Raw genomic sequence first — 20,493 nt, 5'->3', positions numbered from 1 at the left:
TTATCCATCGATATAAAAATCACAAACATCCAAAATTTATCCATCGATATGAAAATCACAAACATCCAAAATTTATCCATCGATATGAAAATCACAAACATCCAAAATTTATCCATCGATATGAAAATCACAAACATCCAAAATTTATCCATCGATATGAAAATCACAAACATCCAAAATTTATCCATCGATATGAAAATCAAAAACTTGTTTTTAGTCTGTTTATAACAAGAAAAAAATTATAAAAATCAACTGTATTGTTTTTTTTTAAGTTAAAATACAAAAAGTGTAACGCTACATGTTGATATTATGTACTCAAAGGTTCTCAATTGTGTTTGTGTGAACGATATTAAGAATAAGTATCATAGAATCATTACCATCAGCATTCAGTTAAAATCCTCACAAAAAGATTCAACAGGAATTGCATTGAAAGTCGCAGTATAAAACTTAAACTCTAATCAAAGGCAGCTGAAGTTTGTTTAATTATTATTATTATTATTATTATTATTATTATTATTATTATTATTATTATTATTATTATTATTATTATTATTATTATTATTATTATTGTTATTATTATTATTGTTATTATTATTATTATTATTATTATTATTATTATTATTATTATTATTATTATTATTATTATTATTATTATTATTATTATTATTATTATTATTATTATTATTGTTATTTTTATTTTTATTATTGTTATTATTGTTATTATTGTTATTATTATTATTATTGTTATTATTACTATTATTATTATTATTACTATTATTATTGTTATTATTATTATTATTGTTATTATTACGATTATTATTATTATTACTATTATTATTGTTATTATTATTATTATAACTCACTAAAACAATAATAAAAAAGGTGAAAATCAACTTTTATTGAAACAACAGTTCTAATCAACATACAAAAAAATGAAACGATAAATCTTGGAAACATCACTTAGTCGCGTACCAGTTGAAGATGAACTCTGATGACAATTTTTACTAAATACACCTTCAGCAAAATGTTTACTTTTAGGCTGTTCACCAATAGCATATCAGCAACAACATATGAGCGGCAACAAACGATAACAAAGTAGTTTTCTAATATACTGATATTCTTTTAAAGGACGTAATAAATGTTTTTTATGAACCATTTCAAGTAAATATTTTAAAATATCACGTAAAAATCTACAGACTATACTGCCTACTGAAGTAACATTTTTTATATGTTAAAGAATTGCTTTGTTATAGAAGCGGTGTGTATTTAATTTTATCGACAGATCTCGTTTTGTTATAGATTCGATATTATTGAAATTGCAACGATGTCTAGAAAAAAAAGAGAAAAAAATGCAGCTAAAATATTGCCCTTCAGAGTGTTCACTAATTATTCTGCACTTCTCCCTTTGTAGGCTTTTACAGAACAAAATATCTGGTGTGATTTTAATTGGTGACATCTTATTTACTGCTTGATATTTACTGCTTGATGTTTTCGGTAAAACTAAGAACTTAATGAAATGTAGATGAGGATGTAGATAAGAACAAGACAGTGAATCCAAATTATTTAAATGCATTTCAAAAAAAGTATCCTCTTCGTTTAACAACCAATGCTTTTTTGTACTTTATTTCAGATTTATAAGTCAAAAAAAGTAGTTATTTCGAAGATTCCTACGAGTTTACTTAATCGATCAACATGAATATTGATTGATAATAAAGATGTAATAAAATGGTAACATTTTGTCTTCAAAAAGTTTAAATTATCTTCGAAATGGGTTATGATATTTGACCATCGAAAAGAAAAGATAAAATACTTTAAATGATGCTTGATAATGGACGCATCTCAAACCAATTTTCTAAAACATCTTTTTACTTTCATTTTCGCATTTTATAAAAATTATAGCGTAGAGTTTAAATCTTTTTAATGTATAAATTTATTAAATATCCTATGATCTATAAAGCATTTTTTTTTTTTTAAAAAAAAATTCTTTTCATTTGTATTGCATGATGCATCGGTTCACTTCATGTTTTTTTGCAATTGATAAAAACAACTGATAAAAAAAATTGATAAAAAAATAAAAAAAATTAAAAAAATTGATAAAAAGTTTAACGATTTTTTGATTCTTTAAAATCAAGTATGCTGCTTTCTTTGGCAAAATGAGGCAGAGATTTAAGGAAAAATATCATTTACTTTTTAAAGATCCTAAAGAAAGAAAAATGGGTTTTTCATCATACTCAGCACTACAATCATTTTACTCCCTCCACCTTTCCATCTTTTTCAGTTTTACACGCTCCTAGGGCAGCGTAACACGTTCCTAATGCAGCGTAACACGTTCTTAATGCAGCGTAATGCGTTATGTAATAGTTTCAGTTGAACAATATTTAAAAAAATTAAACTTTTCATCAGTTAACAACAAAAAAATTTATCATTGAATAAGGCAACAAGTAATGAATACAGAATTAAGCTCTTAAGATGATTTACTGCAAGCAATAAGAAAGTAAGTTTGGCCAGGAAAACATAATTCAATAAAAAAACAAGAGGAGCTCTTAAACATAGTTAAACAAAAAGTTAAAGAAATGAAGAAAATGAAAGAAAGTTGTGAAGTATCACTAAAATCTTTAAGTTTTAGGATTGTGATTTGTAAGTTGGAGAATAAGCATCAGAGTCTCGGAAATCTCGTATGCACGATACTGTCATCAATGATACTTCGAAGTTGGTATCGGAAAAATCCATCCATCTAAGACCAATCCCAATTCTGTATCGGTATCGGAGGACGGTTATCGTAAAAAATGACCGATTCAGTGACCACACGACACTTTCCGTAACGAGACTCTGATGCTTATTGAAGAAAGTTCATTCGTTTTAAATAAATAAACAACAATAAGTAAATAAACAACAATAAATAAATGAACTTTTAAGCAATTTAGACTATTTATATACTTCATTTAGAAAAAAAAGAAATTAAAATGATTAACAAATAAGTTACGCTTCTCTAAATCGTGAAAAAACTTTTTCTTCTTCTCTCACGTTGTTTACTTAAGCATAACATCTTAAGTTCTTATCAACTCAGCCATATTAAAAGGTAATCACCATCATTTGCTTTTTAACAACAAGGAACCTAATATACATATATATACGCGTTGGGTATATATACAAGTTTGTACTCTTCTTAGAATTGCATTTCTCTTGAAAATGTAGCATCATTAAATAGTTTTATTTCCTTGATTTGTTTGGTAAAAAAATCACCTCATTAATAGATATTTTTAACAAACAGAAACTACGTCAATGGTTAAAATGAAACTGTGCTACTACCGTTGAAAATAGTTGTAAAAAATAATAGTAACATAAATAGCTTGTTTTTAATTATACGCGAATATTAATGAATACTAATAGACTGCTAAATTTTTAAAAGACTTATCATCGAAACTGATTATTGTTAGCTTTGTTAAACGCAGCCAGCTTGATGCAACAACAGGAAAATAAAAAATTGAACATTTTTTAAATAGAAGACAATGGTTGGAATGAAATGAAAATATATTTTAAAACTGTTTTGAAATCATTCTGGGAAACAAACAGCTCTATCAAGAAATATGAAATTCCCCTAGATGGGCCAATCATACTCCAAATGTATTATAAAAGAGAGGTATTTCTTTGTTAATGAATTTTCATAACTTCTTTTACGGGGGAAAAACATTATAAAAACAACAATACAAGAAGCATCATATAAAAAGAGCATATTTTTAATAGTTTTTTTAATCATGAACACCAGTCTCATGCATATTTTCTTCTTTCTGTTCAAATTTGTCAGATTTTTTATGTTCGCAGCCTCTCAAAATCTTCCTTCGTTTCTTGATTAGTTTGGCCTTGACCAAGTGTTCTCTTGGCTTATACCATTCTTTTACCCATATACGTACTTTTCATTCTCTTTAGCAGAGATGGTCGCAGGTATTCTGGACATCAACGTTTCTCAAATATGAAGGGAAGAATTTCCATGTCAAGATATCTGTAGCTTTTGACACGTACTAAGTTTTCATTTTGTACCATTACAGGCTATACTTACCTTTTTGAAGCACTTTCAAATGCACTTTCACTTTCAATATTTACAAAGTCTGCCATATTTACGTCGTTACAATTTAAACTAAGTTTATATATTTTTTTGTTCTCTCATTCAATAAAAAATTTAGTTTTCTAGGTTTGTTTAAAAAATTTAACTCTATCAGTAATACTTTGATCGCTGCGGCCGCATGAAAAGTTATTATGATTACCTAAAGCTTTTCTTAAGTAACTGCAGAATGGTATGAGTTTTCATTTTATGTTCGTAATTTTTCGACTTAAAAGTTATCAAAGCTTTAAAGATGGGTTTTCTCGTGACAAACAAAGCATTACTTTCTTTGACCACATATTCTGTAAAGAAATAATTACAAAGCTGAGTCTAACATATAATTGTTTTTTGTTGCTCCATTTTTTTCCCTACATGACGTCATCTGGCTTTTAATACAGCTTTCAGTCCTTTTTTAGAGATTTTTTACTATGATTCCAGTGATAGATGATTTTTTTCGATCAAAACAATTTTATTTTTGACTCATTTGCTATTTTCTTCCTTTTTGCAATTCCCAGATGTTCTCTGCTGGATGAAGGTCACAGTTCGCTAAGACATCTCGATCACAGACAGCTCGAGCTTGTTAATGGTTTCATAATTAGATGTCAGTTTTCGAGGATCATTTTGTTTAGAACTTTCAACTACGCGGTGTTAAAATTGTTGTTTTTGACAATATTGTCTAATTCTTTTCGGTGTTAAGCTCTCCGTAGTTAATTTTTTCTAAATAATTGGACAGATACCCGAGAAGCATCACTTCTTTTAACAATATCTCTTCGAGAATAACTAGTATTAGTTAACAGAGCTTTTCAGTCTTTTTATGCATTGATAAACCTTTATTCTTACCATATCTACAAATAAAAAATGTTTATCAAACTTGTCTCCTAAAACCTTTAAAAAAATTGGTTTATATTTAGAAAAAAAGTTGACTAAACGAGATTTTACCTGATTTAAGTACTTTGTTAAATGATAACTTTAAAAAAGTTATAACTTTGAAAAACTTTAAAAAAATTTTTTGTGTACATGCGGAGCTGCATAATTTCAATATTAATAGAAATTAGATGATGTTTCAAAATGGCTACCAGGTAAGGTGAGGCCGCTAATAACAAACAAAACTTTATCAATTTTTTTGTGACCAAAGGTATTAAAAGCTTCCAAATAAAAAAAAACACTATTTTAAAAGTAAAAGTAAGAAAAGGGAAAAGATTATGTTTAAGTTTTGTCATTGTAAAAGGTGGCCATAATAAATTGTCACACGACTGTATATTCTGTCTTAGGATTGTCCATTTTCCATTCATGTAGATTCCATTTATGCAGGCTTAAAATATGACTTACAATAAGAAAATCTAATAGACTTTGATAGTTTTTATCATCTACTAGTACATCAAGTGATTTTGGTGCGATGAGAAAATCCGACATTTTTTGAAAATTTTTTGACGTCACCTCTATGCTGCGCGCAATTGCATAGTCATTCAAGCCTCTCACGCTTCTTTTTGTTATATAAAACGAGAAATTTGTTTCTTTCGTTTTTACAGAAATAGATAGTTCTTAGAACGCGTTGTTATAATTAAAATATATATTTCATTAAATCGTGTTCAAGTAAAACGACATGGAACCTACGGATTAAATTTGAATAATGTACGGATGCCAAAGAATAAAAAGGATAAAAGCGAAAATCTGATTAATTGACAAAGATAAGCTAAGTTAATTTTTATATCTTTTTTTTTAAGTACAATTTGAGATTTTGAAATAATTTGTGAACTAAAATTTTGATGGATCTTTTAATTTTATTTAAGATCACTTTAAAGACTATTAAGTTATTTTACAGAGATTTATTTATAGTAATAAAAAAATATTATTTTACAATTTCTCTCTGTAAAAGCATTAAGGCGACATTTTTTCGTAATTAAAAAACTACTGTTTAGTCATTTGATTTGCCATCACATAGTTTGCCATTACACAGTCAGTTAAATTATAAATAGACATCATCATCATCGTCATCATCATCATCATCATCGTCATCATCATCATCATCATCATCATCATCATCATCATCATCATCATCATCATCATCATCATCATCATCATCATCATCATCATCATCATCATCATCATCATCATCATCATCATCATCATCATCATCATCATCATCATCATCATCTCATCATCATCATCATCATTATCATCATCATCATTTGTTATTAATATTATATTATCATCATCATCATCGTTTGTTATCATTATTATTATTATTACTATCATTATTTCTATTATTATTATCATCATCATTATTATTATCATTATTATTATCATTATTATTATTATTATTATTATTATTATTATTATTATTATTATTATTATTATTATTATTATTATTATTATTATTATTATTATTATTATTATTATTATTATTATTATTATTATTATTATTATTATTATTATTATTGTCATTATTATCGGATTATAAAGTTTGTAAATTTAGCCAGAATGTCCAACCTGAAATCAAAGCACAGACTTAGAACTGTTAATATAAAATTGTTAAATAAACTTTTTAAAAAATCATCCAAAATTCAACCTAAAAAAACAACGAGGACCAATATTAAAGTTTAATCGATAATCGTGACACTGAGAATTTCACAAAGGTTGTTAGAGAGAATCCATTGTATTAGTAAATAGAGAATTTAAGATAATTTTTTGGCAGCTTTGAAATGCAAGTAAGAAGTCTCGAAAATTTGGGTATTAGTAGCGATATGTGCGGACCTCTCCTTATTCCAGTAATCTTAGAAAAGATACCAGAAGAACTAACATTAAATGTCAACCGTTAGTTTAACAAAAATGACAACTGGGGTATTAAATCAGTTGTTGATCTTCTAAAGACTAAATTGCGTGCGCAAGAACAACCCTTAACTAACTCATATGATAAATCAGACAGATTGATAACTGCAGAAATATTTTAAACTAGTGCAAACAACAGAGAGGCAAATTGAATTCATTTATCTAATTCATTTAACAGGATACCACATCGGTACAATTCATATTCAAATAATAAAGGTCAAGCTTCCTACTTTGAAAAGAACAATTAAAGAGATTTGCAAAAACTAAATGAATGTTAATTTTGTGACCAGTCACATAAATCACAATAGTGTGACTCAGTTACAAATATTCAATCAAGAAAGAATATCATCAGTGGTAAAACAAACTGTTTTGAATGTTAGAGAGTAGACATATAAGTAGACAGTGTTTATCTCAAATAAAATGTTTTAAATGTGGACATCATCATGCTGCATTATGGATCGATACACAGAATTCTAACCTACAAAATCAATCTCATCATAATCAGTCTGAAGAAAAGCTGACTTTTGTTGCAGTTAAATTAAATATCGGCCGAGTTACATTCAAAGTTAAAAGTCAAAACATAACGTACGAAGGAAATAAGTGTAAAAACATTTGGTGACAATAATACAACAGAAATTTCGGAAAGAGTTGAGTTACGAATTAAATGTTTATTTGGCCGTACAATACGAATAGTTTGTTACGTAAATGCATGGCCTACTATATCGCACAGCCGTATATGCTACATTTTAAAGGTCGATTCTCGGAGGCCTTTTTATAAAAAAATTTATAAAAAATTTATAAAATTTATAAAATTATAATTAATTTATAAAAAAGATGGCTGCGCAATTACAGAGAAAAAAAACATATCTCATGCAAGATATAATATTACGAGTACAAATAAAAAATATTCACAGAAAACTGGCATTTGTGTTTTCATACTAGAGGCCTATATAGGCGCAACAACCCAATTTTATGATTGATTCTGATAGAAAACTTTATGCTGATTAAGAATCGTATGAAAACATAGCTCTCAAAATCAATGGAAAAAGCTCTAATCTTAACTTGAAAGTACATAAAAATACAACAAATCTCTAATATTTGCCATCTTGAGAAATGATTATTTTTTAAGTTACCTTTTAAAAATATTAACAACCTGGTTTTTACTTAATAAATAAATTACTTAGTAAAGATTTTGAATAATAGAACGTTACGGGAATCCATCAAGTTTAACTATCACGCCAGTTTGTTTTAGCTGGATTCTTAGTTTTGTTGAATAAAAAGGAACTTTTTATGAAATAAGTTGAAAAGTTCTTTCATTGATAATAGAATACAATTAATTTAAAAAAAAAACTAAAACTGTCAGTATTAAAAGAATACACATTCTAAACTTTTGACTTTCTTTTAATAGAACAAATTAACCCCCCGTGAAAGATTATTTTTATTATATCTGTCACGTAAAAAAAAATGTTTCAAAAAAAGTCTTATTTTTACAAAGAACATTAAAGAACTCCATTTATATTATTCGATTGAACGTTCGTTCTCATACACTTTTTTTCTTTAATAATGATAAAGATTTTATTTAAAACAGTCAAATATTTTGTTATAAATTAAAATTCACAAGAATGAATGACGTGCTTCACAAGAATAACATGTTTTATAACTCGTTTGTTGGGTTGACCTTAAAAAGAGCTACCACATCTATAATAAACCAAAAATCATTTTTATGGAAGAAACCAGGCTGGCAATGTTTTTACGGTTGGAAACAAAATCCACCGTAAGCTCGGGTGATTTAAGGCATGTCTGGCTTTTATCAGTGTTCGGTTGTACCACTAAACATTTCTATTAAGCATAACTTTTTTTGGAAAACAATTCACTTAAATTAATGTTACCAGGCAAAAGTTGTTAAAAATTAAAATATTAATTTTTTAAAACGTTATGCGTTATGACGGATTTTGTCTTTTCAGAAAAAGGAGAATATCTTTAAAGCACAGCTTTTTCAGAAATGTTCAGTCTAGTACACTTTGATAACTGTTATTATTCACTTGAACAACTTGTGATTTGTGAAACGATTAGAAAATCCGACGTTTTTTATAAACTTCTGACGTCGTCCCTAACACGACTAAAAGGAGCGAACATCGTTAACTTCACTTTCAGCAATAAAGTCGATAAGCGTATCTATGGTTTGTTTTTATTGTCGGGTGAAACCATGTGATCAAATTTACATTTTTACTTGACAATACTAGGTTTTGATAAAATAACAAATGTTGAAAAGCTAATAAAGAGGTAATAACTTTGGGAAATGAGTCTCTTCTGCCGTTGGTAGAAAAATTATATAATAATTAGTAAATAAAAATATCAATAACGAGCAAACAATATTATATAGTCAATCTTTTAGGATTGCTTGGGCGCTACTCGACTTTCTCCCCCCTCCCCCACGCCCCCTCTCTCCCTAATTTTATGATTGATTCTGATAGAGAATTTTATTTATTTATGCTGATTAAGAATCGTATAAAAATATGGGTCTCAAAATTAATGGAAAGTGCTCTAATTTGAAGTTGAAAGTACAAAGTTATACGACAAATCCCTAATAATCGCCATCTTGAATAATGATTTTTTTTGTCTAAAAGTTATTATTTCAAAGTATTCACGACCTGGTTTTTATTTTATCATAATGAAGGCTTCGAATAGAACATGATAGAAATAATAGAAATATGTTGAAAGTAAAAAGAAAAGTTGCAAAATCCAAATGCTTTTCATCAATTATTTGTCTTTAGTCAACCTTGAAGTTTTAATTGGTGGTGGGTCTAAATAATACTTATACAAATATAAGAAAGAAATTTTTTAAATTTCTTCCTTGAATTCCATTTTATTTATTTTTTTTTTCTATAACATGATAACAAAATTATGTTGTGTATAAAATACAAGGTGCTAGATTAATACTGACAATTTTTAGATCCTTGTTTCTCATAGGACAGTGAAAAATAAATATCAAGCACTCTTCAAAATGTAATATAATGGAATGAGATCATAGTACTAAGCAGATTGTTTCATTGCAAAAGTAAGAAATGATAATATTAAATACTAATTAATCTTTTTTTTTTTTTTTTTTTTACCAATAATTGATCACTTTAAATAATTGTGTTAAATCTCTCAATAAGGTTTTGCTAAATTTCATTCTTTTATCCAATTTCTCTAATGTTATAAATATAATAAAAATATAATACAGCAATACCAGTATTAAAACAGATATTAAATATTTAAAATTTTTAAAGCAAAGTAAATAAATTTGAGAATCATGAAAATTTGAAAAGAATGCAAATTTACTGATCCATTTGGTAGAACCTATCATCTATCCTATCATCTATCCTATCATCTATCCTATCATCTATCCTATCATCTATCCTATCATCTATCCTATCATCTATCCTATCATCTATCCTATCATCTATCCTATCATCTATCCTATCATCTATCCTATCATCTATCCTATCATCTATCCTATCATCTTCATCCTATCTTTTATTCCATGAAAGTAACATCTTAAAAAACAAAGAGCATCCAGAGCTTTGTCGTCCACTCTGCTTCGCAACTTGTTTAAAATAATGCCGGCAGCAGAAAATGCTCTTTCGGATTCAACGCTAGTTGGCCGAATCGTTAAAAGAAGACCATAAACCTGTTGGAGATATTTTCCTCGCACACCTTCATCTTCGAAGAAACTCATTTCTTTTTTTAGAAACTTGATTATATCACCAGCGCATTGTGACTGTTTCCCTACAGCCTTAGAATTTATTTGTTTACAAATGGCCTCTTGTACATGTCTTTTTTCATTGATTTCTCAGAATTTTTTCCTTTATCAATCTCAACTTCGCTAACCTCAAAGTGAAGAATTTCCCGGGCTCGTTCTTCAACAGCAGCGCTTTGATTCCAAAGTCCTTTCTGATTTACAATGCCCAAAAGTGAGTTGAGAATACTCGGTTTTGATGCATGTGGAAAGTTAAAACTTAACAAGTTTAAGTTTCTAATACAATCTTCTAGACCTTTATGCAGATAAGAAATTAAATCGGACAACTGCGTTCTTCTTGCAATAATACGTTGTTTTAAGCACTCATAAATTCTATGATCAATGATGACTTAATTTCACGTAGCCTGTCAAACATAAATTTCAATGCTTCATCCGCAGAAATTAAGTCCGCATCCTTGCAACAAAGCGACTCAACGGCTAATTTTACCGGGAAAAGAGCTGAGATAGTGGCTGAAACTGTTTCAAAATCAGTTTTTGCAAAGTTTATATTAAGTTTTAAATTTATATCTGATTTTTGAATGCATGACTTTAATTTGTAAAAACGTTCGACCATTACTAATAGGCTATTCCATCTAGTTTTGGAATCTGCAATTAAGAAGTATTCTTTACAAAATTGGAGCTTTACATAATTCTGTGCTACCTCATTTTTTAATGGTGAACGTTTGAATATTTGCACAATTTTCCTTACTCTTTGTATAAAGGGACCAACTTGAGTAGGTGTTATTTCTGTATCTTGTTCTTGTATATCACTAATCACTAATCCTTCCTCGTATGTATTTGAAATATTTTCAAAGGTACCATAGTTTTCGTACTCTTCGGCATCTGAACATGAGTCGAAGTCTATTGATTCATTTGAGCAAAAAGTTCTTTCTTCGGTTGTTTCTTTTTTATATAAAACACCCACAACTGCAAGTTAAATTGCATGGGCCAACCACAACTGCTAAGCAGCCGGTATTAACTTGACTACTTTTTGTATAACTGCTGCACCATCATTTGTTAAACAAACAATATTCTTTTCTAATGACAAACCATACTGATTAAATTTTTCACTTAAAAGTAAGACACATTTTTCTGCAGGTAAACCTCCACTGATTCGGAGAAGTCCTAAATTCCAAAACTTTGACTCCGAGTGAAGATTCACGTTTATATATCACCGGTTCCTTAAGGAAGTCCACTCATCAAAGTTAATTCTAAAACCTTTTCTATTTAACTTACATTCTGATATTTCTATAATTACTATCTATCGAATAGTTTCGCTATGACTAGTGACAATTTTTTGTATAGTCGTGGCAGATTTTTGAAGTTTATCACTTAATTTTAATGATTTTCGAAGATCATCGGATGTTAAGAAAATTCTAAAAGGAAGTCCATCAAGTGCTGTCATTCTAGATAAGAATGCTACTAGCGAGTTTTCTGTAGTTTTTTAAAAAATATTTAGTAATTTTTTGGAGGAGGTGTATCAGATATTGAACTAGATTCACCAAGAGGCTCAATAGCATCTCGTTTTCGTAATATTGCATCATGCTTTGTTTTTAAATGTGTATGAAGGCCGCTTGTTGAGCCACCAGCTATTTTTATAATACTTTATCCTCAAAATGTTTATTTTAGTCACATAATGTGACTGATATTAACATTTAGTATTTAAATGAAATGAATTTAAATAAGTTTAAACTTAAAAATGTTAATTTTTTAAACTTACCAAAGTTGTTCTTGGTAATTATTTTAAAAAAACTATCAAAGAAATAGGTATATAAAGATTTTGTAATTTGTAAAAATGCGAACTCGTTATTTACTTTTAGATCCTCGCCGTACAACTAAAAATTAGGGTTCATTATCGAAATTGCAAATTTTGGAAATTTTCGATTAAAGCGGTACCGAAATCCTTCTTTTTTTTCGAAATCTATAAAAACTTATGAAAATAATCGAACAAATCGAATTAATTTCGGAAATAAAAAAGGAATTTTGAAATGTGAAATGAATTAAAAAAAAAAAAAAAGGATTTCGAAAAGTGAAATTAATTTTGAAAAAAACCAAACAATATTTGATAAGCAAAGTTAATTTCGAAAATAAAACTAGATTTCGAAATAAAATTATATTTCGAAAATAAAGTTAGATTTCGAAAATAAAATTAGATTTTGAAAAGTGTAATTAATTTCAAGAAAAAGAAAAAAGAACTTTGGAAAGTTAAATTTATTCCAAAAAGTAATTTTGATACCTTATATTTTATTTGCATAATAATATTAAAATAATCGGGAGCCTAAATAATTTACCACGGGGTGTTTCGACTGGTATACCTTTTATTATATATATATATATATATATATATATATATATATATATATATATATATATATATATATATATATATATATATGTATGTATGCATGTATATATATATATATACATATATATACGTTCACCATTCAAAAATGACGTACAACAGATATATGTAATGCTCGAATTTCGTAAAGAATACTTCTTAATTGCAGATTCCAAAACTAGATGGAATAGCCTATTAGAAATGCTCGAGCGTTTTTACAATATATATATATATATATATATATATATATATATATATATATATATATATATATATATATATATATATATTAGGGTACGTCACTTAAAAAAAAAAATGAGCAAAGAAACTTCTAGCATCAATATTATAGTGCCAATATGTATAATAAATAAAAATTCGAAAAAAAAAATTGAAAAAACTTTTTTTTACCTACCGGGGAACTCGTTCTTTTAGGAAAATGTCAGATTGTAAAAAATCACAAATTTAAAAAAGTCATATCTCAGTGAGTTTAGTTCGGTTTTGATGTTCTTTGTGTCTAACAAATAATAAAAAAAAGGTAACATGATTGGCGTTGAAAAATTGAGATTATACCAGGGCTGATGACGCCAGAGGATCAAGGGGTCACTGCCCCCTCCCCTCACTTTTTCTATAAAGCCCCCTCACTTTTTCTATAAAATTTTTTTTTTTTTACAAAGGTTTTGAAGTTTTTAGATATGGAGGATCTTTTATAGTAGTTGATGATTGTGCTCCCCACAACTCCCCCAACTTTGAGAACCGTGTCGTCTGCCCTGTATATTTAGAAATGCAAAGTTCGGAAAAGTTGTAGGTTATTTTTAAATATTTATTTCTACATTTATTACATTGTACAGAAATATTGTTTGTATTTACTTGTATTCACCAGTTATCTCTACATTTATTGCATTGTACAGAAGTGCACATTATTTTCTACGTTTATTACATTAATACAAAAGTGTAGTTTGCGCACAATGTACATAATACACACTTTTGTACTAATGTACTATTCTTTATGTACTCTGGAAAAAGTACAATACATCACATTCTGAAATATTTTTTTTTAACCATATGTTTTTGTTTATTCATGCTAGCAATCAATAAAACTGGAAATAAATTACTTCCGTAAGTGCATTTATGTACCTCATACAAGGAAATGCGGTACAAAAGTACTTTACTTCCGGTTTGGTTGATTTCCAGTTTTGTTAATTGCTAGTATTTATTTAATATTAATAGGAAGAATGAGTGCTCCTAAAATTACTAGATTCAATTTGGATAAAAAAGAGTCAAAATTTTCACTGTATTTGGGTGGAAGTAATGATCTTAATCCTTCAGAAGTGCCTACTATTAGAGATATCCTGAGAAAGGGTCTTTTAATACAAGAAAGTATGCTCATTGAAAAAGATATTGACAAGTATGTAATGAAAAGTTAAATTTAAAGATTGCAGAAATATTGTTTGTATTTACTTGTATTCACTTTGTTTTATTTTTAAGGAGGCTTATGTCTGTAAGAGAACTTAGTGTACAATTAGCAGACTTGGTTCTTCAACAGTGGACAAGATCGAATGCTCTTTTCAAGTTTCCTGTGGTAATAAACAAGATATCTTTGGTACAAAAAATAGAATTAGCCTGGAATAAGTTTAGTCAAATTTCTAGAGGAAAAGCAGCCCAAAAAACTGTTTCTACATGGGAAATTAAATTAGATCAATTGCTTGACATTACATCTTGTAAATGTGAAATCACTTTATGTAATGAAAAATGCTCAAAATTAAATAGTTGTCTAGATTTTGCACATATTCAGTGTACTTGTCCGAGGGAAAATAAGATTCCAAAAAGTGAACTTATTTGGTTAAAAGCTGAAAGAGAAAAAACGGGGTCACTATCAAAATATCAAATGACTTGTAAAGATACTAAGGAAACAGCTAGACAGGTTTCTTTAGAAAAGAGGAAGCTGAAAAGAAAGTCAAGTCTAGAAAAACAAATTAGAAAAAAAGAAGAGGAAGAAACTTCAAAAAGTAAAGATTATATTGAGTCTTTCATACGTGATGATAATTCAAATAGAATAGAAATGGAAGATGAACCTGCTTCAACAGATAAATGGAAACTAAATTTTTTGTCCATTAGTAATACTGCTGAAGCTTCTTTGAGATTTGATATTTCACCAGCTGCAACATCAGCAGTAGTTTCAGCTTTCCTTCAAGACCTTATTCTTGGTAACTTTTTAACACCTGAAATGTCCTATTTGGCTGTAGATCCTAAGAAAGTTATTAGGGCTAGGAAAGCAGTAATGACTAAAGCAAAGACATCTGAAGAAATGAAGTTTCAATTACAATCTATCAAAGGTATATTTGCTGATAGCAGAAAAGATTTTACCAGAGTTTTAAAGCACAACCCTGTAACAAAACGATTTCATCAAAGGGTTGTAAAAGAAGAACACATTACTGTTACTTCTGAACCTGACGGTCACTATATTACACATTTTACACCCATGAAGGCAATACCTCCTAATAAGCCTGCTAAACAAGCAGCTATTGGACTCTTTAACTGGATGGTTCCTCGGGGAGTACATAAATCTCTAGAAGTAATAGGAGGAGATTCAACAAACGCTGTAACTGGTTCAGGGAAAGATGGAGGTTTGTTGACAAATCTTGAACAATTGTTAGGTAGAAAGTGTTTCTGGTCTATTTGTATGCTACATTGCAATGAGCTTCCTTTGAGGCACATTATTGTCACTCTGGATGGACCCACCAATTCAAATGTTGGTTTCACTGGACCAATTGGAAAAGCTCTTTTAAAAGTAAACAGTATGGAAAGACTTGATACATTTGAACCTATTGCGCAGTTGGAACCATTAATCCAGATCCCTGAAAAAATTCTAAGTTCAATGTCAACAGATTCAGCTCTCTGCTATAAACTGATTACATGTTTGACTACAGGCAAGATGGACCCAAATCTTAAAATGGCTAAATGTGGCAATTTGTCTCATAGCAGATGGCTTACTATTGGCGAAGCGATTATTTTTCTCCATATGAGTAACCATGGCTTTACTGATGATGTGCTAAGAAGATTTCACTTAATTTTAAAATGGGTAGTTCAAGTGTATTTTCACATGTGGTATAAAATCAAAGTGAAACACAGTATTGTTGAGGCCCCGGAACACATAGTAACACTGTTAAGGCTGCTAAGAAAACAGGAGGATGAGATAAAAGAAATTGTTACTCCCTACATAAAAAATGGAGCTTATTTTGCTCATTCTGAATCTTTGATTCTTTCCCTTATAGCAAGCTCAGATAAAGAATCTAGGAGATTTGCCATTAAAACCATCAAAGAGATACGGAGAAGTTCGGAGTATGGAGACACTCGATTCAGGATAAGGAAGAAGGTCCAACTCAATCTGGGAGCTATATCCATACAAGAACTGATCAACTGGGACAAAGAAGATAAATCAGAACCTGTATTTACATGTCAAATACCTACAAAAGATCTTGACAATTTCTTAGAGATACCTTTTGAAGCACCCTACTTTCCCCTACACACACAATCTTGCGAAAGAGCGGTAAAAGAAGTGACAGATGCATCTGCATCTGTTTGTGGATTCGAGAGAAGAGATGGATTTGTCAGGGCTAGGTTGGCTCATAGACTATTAATGCCTAAGCTGCACTCTAAAAAAGATCTAAGAAACATTTTTTTAACAGACACTTGAGTTTGATTATATATACAGTAAATATGTTTTAATATGAATATGTCACTATGCCAAACAAATGGTTAATATTAATGTCATTTGTTTTTTTCTTTTTCATATGACATCTTAAAAATAAACAAATTACCGGGTAGATAGAGAATTTTTTTTTCTTTCTAATTTTTGTATTATTACTTAATATTACTTGAAATTTCTAAAAAATAAAAAAAAGATCTGGATACCCCCCGGGCTCCCAGCTCGCCGGCCCTAGTTTAAACTTGGTTTTTCGATGCCAATCATTTCCCTAGTTTTTTTCATGTGTTATACACAAATAAAATGAAAAGTTCACAGATGTTCACTGAGATATAATTTTTTTTAATTCGAAAACTTTACGTTCTGATATAAGGATAATTTACAATTTTACGGTGACAAAAGAACCAGTTCCCCTGTAGGTAAAAAAAAATTTTTTCAAATTTTTTTTTCGAATTTTTATTTATTATACATATTGGCACTATAATATTGATGCTAGAAGTTTCTTTGCTCATTTTTTTTTTAAGTGACGTACCCTAATATATATATATATATATATATATATATATATATATATATATATATATATATATATATATATATATATATATATATATAACAAAACTTGCATATATATATATGAAAACAATATTTTTTTTTTAAATAGTCAAAATTTTAATTTTTTTTTTTTTCGATGAGAATAAATTTATATTAAATAAAATAAAAAACAACTATTTTTTTTTTTAATTTTATTATCCATAATGGCCAAAATTGTGTTGTAAAACAGGTGTTTTTAGTAAATCTTCAAAACCTAATAACTTGATTTTGTCTCAACAACTCGAACTAAAATTTTGAACATAGTTTCCTAGCCATATTTCACTCTGCTTGACCGTCAATATTTCACTTTCTATAAATTTTCATTAAAACTCTGAGGGTTAAATTAAGTATTATATTATAATATTCAAACTGTGAAAACTTTATTATGTAATAAAGTTTTGTTAATGAAAAAATGTGTTTCAAAGTTTAAAAAAATACATATTGCTAAAATAGCAGTAAGAAAAAAGTATATAGTAAGAACATAGTAATTATCAAAATCCACCAGGGATGTAACTATCACTTGCTTCTTTTATTTTATTAAATCATGGTTTGTGATTGTATTTTACTGTTTTAAATTCATAAAAACTCAAATGTTGGATGGTTGCTAAGGCGTTATTAGGGGATATATTTTTAATTGTCATCTACTAAAATGCTATTAAATCAACTTTTACATCACTTTTAAGATTAATTCTTTTTTGTATATGTTGAAGGAGTTATTAAAAAATCAAAATACCAAAAAATCAAAAAATTGATTTTTTTCAAAAAACTTACTTAATTTTTGGTTTTGTGCCACCTTAATTTGGTGCCAGTATGTTTAGTATGTAATGAATTGGTTTGAGTGTGCAAAAGATATAGTTTAAGGAGGCACCATGATTCAAAACATCTAAAAAACTTAACCAGTTTCTCGACGAATTAGGGAAAAAAATAAAAAACAAATTCATAATTAGTTCTTTGGATAACAAGGTTTGTTAAAAAGAGACAATATCTTAACAGTAAATACTGCTGTTGCAAGCAATGAAGACTCTTTAGTTACAAATTCTAAACCATTCAGTGACGGGGCAAGATTACTTAAATTTAAAATTATTCACACCCCTTCCCTTCACAAAGCATTTTTTGTACATTTAGTCGGAAAAATTTACCCTTTTAAAGAAGTTGGCAAATATAGACCTTTTAGACCAGTCAGTCGTCGAATTTCAAAAAACAAGGACCTTTTTTTTTACATAACAAAAATTTTATTTCCACCCCACCACGTGACATCTACTAGCACATTGATTGAATACTGGTGTTTTTTCCAGACTGGAAAAAAAAAGACTGGAAAGAAAACACATTGTCATTAATTCTATTATTTCTTTTCTTTAATAAAAACTAACTGCTTCAATAAGCTCCGCGCAATCCGGTACCGTAGCTCCGTATCTGTTAAACCGGTTGAACTAAATAAGCATTCTGATGGCACTGACGTCGCTGGAACTGAAAATATTACCCGTGCAATTTGTGTCAAAACCGGGAACAACTTTTGATTAGCTTGGAAAAATTCGTAGCACAATTTTTGTAGCTCTGAAAGTATTGCAGACTGTAATCGTTTATTTCTTTTTCAAGTTTATCATTGTTTTCAATTAAATTACAACATGATTTATCTGTTACTAGTTCAATTAAGTTGATTGGCTTTCGTCTTTTGTTGTTAACTAAAGTAATAGTATTTGCAAACGGTGGCGTTAACGATTGCTGAAATGTTTTTATGGTCAGTTGAGCTGTTTGATGAGTTTAAAGTGTTATTTAAACAATTTGTTTTAAATTGTTACATCGATTTCTTCGGATTCTTTTAGATGCATTTCATAAAATGTTTTTATAAACATTTTTACCTTTGTAATGCATTCATATCTATCGATATCACTTTTGATAAACTCAAATTTACGAAATTTGAAATCAAGAAGAGTAGATGCTAAGAAAAAATCTAGCAAAAATATATTTAAAACGCCCTTTTAGAGACCTTAACAATTCCTTTTGAAAAGTCTTAACTAGTTCTATAAAAATGGGTTGCGATTCAAGTATTCCGTTTAGTAGAGAATACAATGTTGGAAACAGAAATGTTACTGTAACATATTTCTTTCCGCTAAAAAGTTTTTGTTAGCTCTTTAATTGACGATTCCCGATTTGCCTTCGTTAATTTTTTCATTTTCTTTAACTTCATTTTCCGTAATTTCTTTATCAATTAATTTTCCATTACCTTCGTAATCTTTTACTTCGTAACGCTTTGACCCATTTTTTAATTTTTTTTACTTTTATATCTCTCGTGTTTAGAAGATCGTTAACCACAATATTCAAACGATGACCAGCACATGGAATCTTAAGAACATTACAATCAAATTTATTTACTGCAGAGAAAACGTTTGCACCTGAGTCAGTAACTAGTGAAAAAATCTTATTACTTATTGACCATTCACTGAAGATTTCGTTTAACGTATTAAATAAATATTCAGCTGTTTTCACTTCAGACATAAACCTAAGATCAAGATTTCGGTCAACCAGAATCATATTTTTGTCAATAAAATGACAAGTCACACCAAGGTAGCTGTTTTTACTCGATGATCACCAACCATCACAAAAAGTTGCAATGAAATGACATCCCTTGAATTCTAGCATTAAAATTTATTTTCCGATTTTGTCTGTAATTGGATGGAATTAATTTCTTGCTCACCGTATTTATGCATTTTGTAGCTTTTGTTTTACTCACTAACTAAATTTACAAAATCTGGATGACGTACTATCGAAATCGGCTGATCAGTACCAACGATAAAGTTCACCAATAACTTGTTTAATTTTTTATAACCAGTCTCTTCAAAACCATACTCATTACCGCTCTCAATATCGGATATATCGTCATCATTAAGTAAAATTGTTGATTTTTTAGTTACTTTTGAATTAATGCAATGATCAATTGATACATGGGATTGCATTGAACTGGTCGAACTGTTGTAAGGTAGAATCTTATAACATATGCTGCATTTTGTTTGATTCTTTTGGTATATTTCGAAATATGTCCAAACGAAGCTTCGTTTTCTTATTCCTTTCTTATTAATAATAACGGACTTATTTATTTTTGACATGTTCATTCAAACTAAAAAGCAAGTAGTTTTTTTTACTCGTAC

The 20,493-nt window shown here is 28.6% G+C and overlaps 1 protein-coding gene across 1 annotated transcript; it reads left to right on the top strand.

The window, feature by feature from the left end:
- The first annotated feature begins 14,053 nt into the window (after positions 1 to 14,053).
- Positions 14,054 to 16,744, top strand: LOC149881566 (uncharacterized). Its single transcript, XM_090067157.1, has 2 exons — positions 14,054 to 14,455; positions 14,536 to 16,744. Exons 1-2 carry the CDS (start codon positions 14,283 to 14,285, stop codon positions 16,742 to 16,744), a joined length of 2,382 nt encoding a protein of 793 aa, XP_089923283.1. The 5' UTR covers positions 14,054 to 14,282.
- Positions 16,745 to 20,493: the final 3,749 nt, after the last annotated feature.

Source organism: Hydra viridissima, unplaced genomic scaffold, assembly GCF_058129835.1.
Source record: "Hydra viridissima isolate aposymbiotic clone 2 unplaced genomic scaffold, HvirCarnegie_v1 scaffold_11, whole genome shotgun sequence".
Taxonomy (NCBI): domain Eukaryota; kingdom Metazoa; phylum Cnidaria; class Hydrozoa; order Anthoathecata; family Hydridae; genus Hydra; species Hydra viridissima.
Note: the sequence above shows the minus strand (reverse complement) of the source record. Positions and strands in the feature narration are given on the sequence as shown.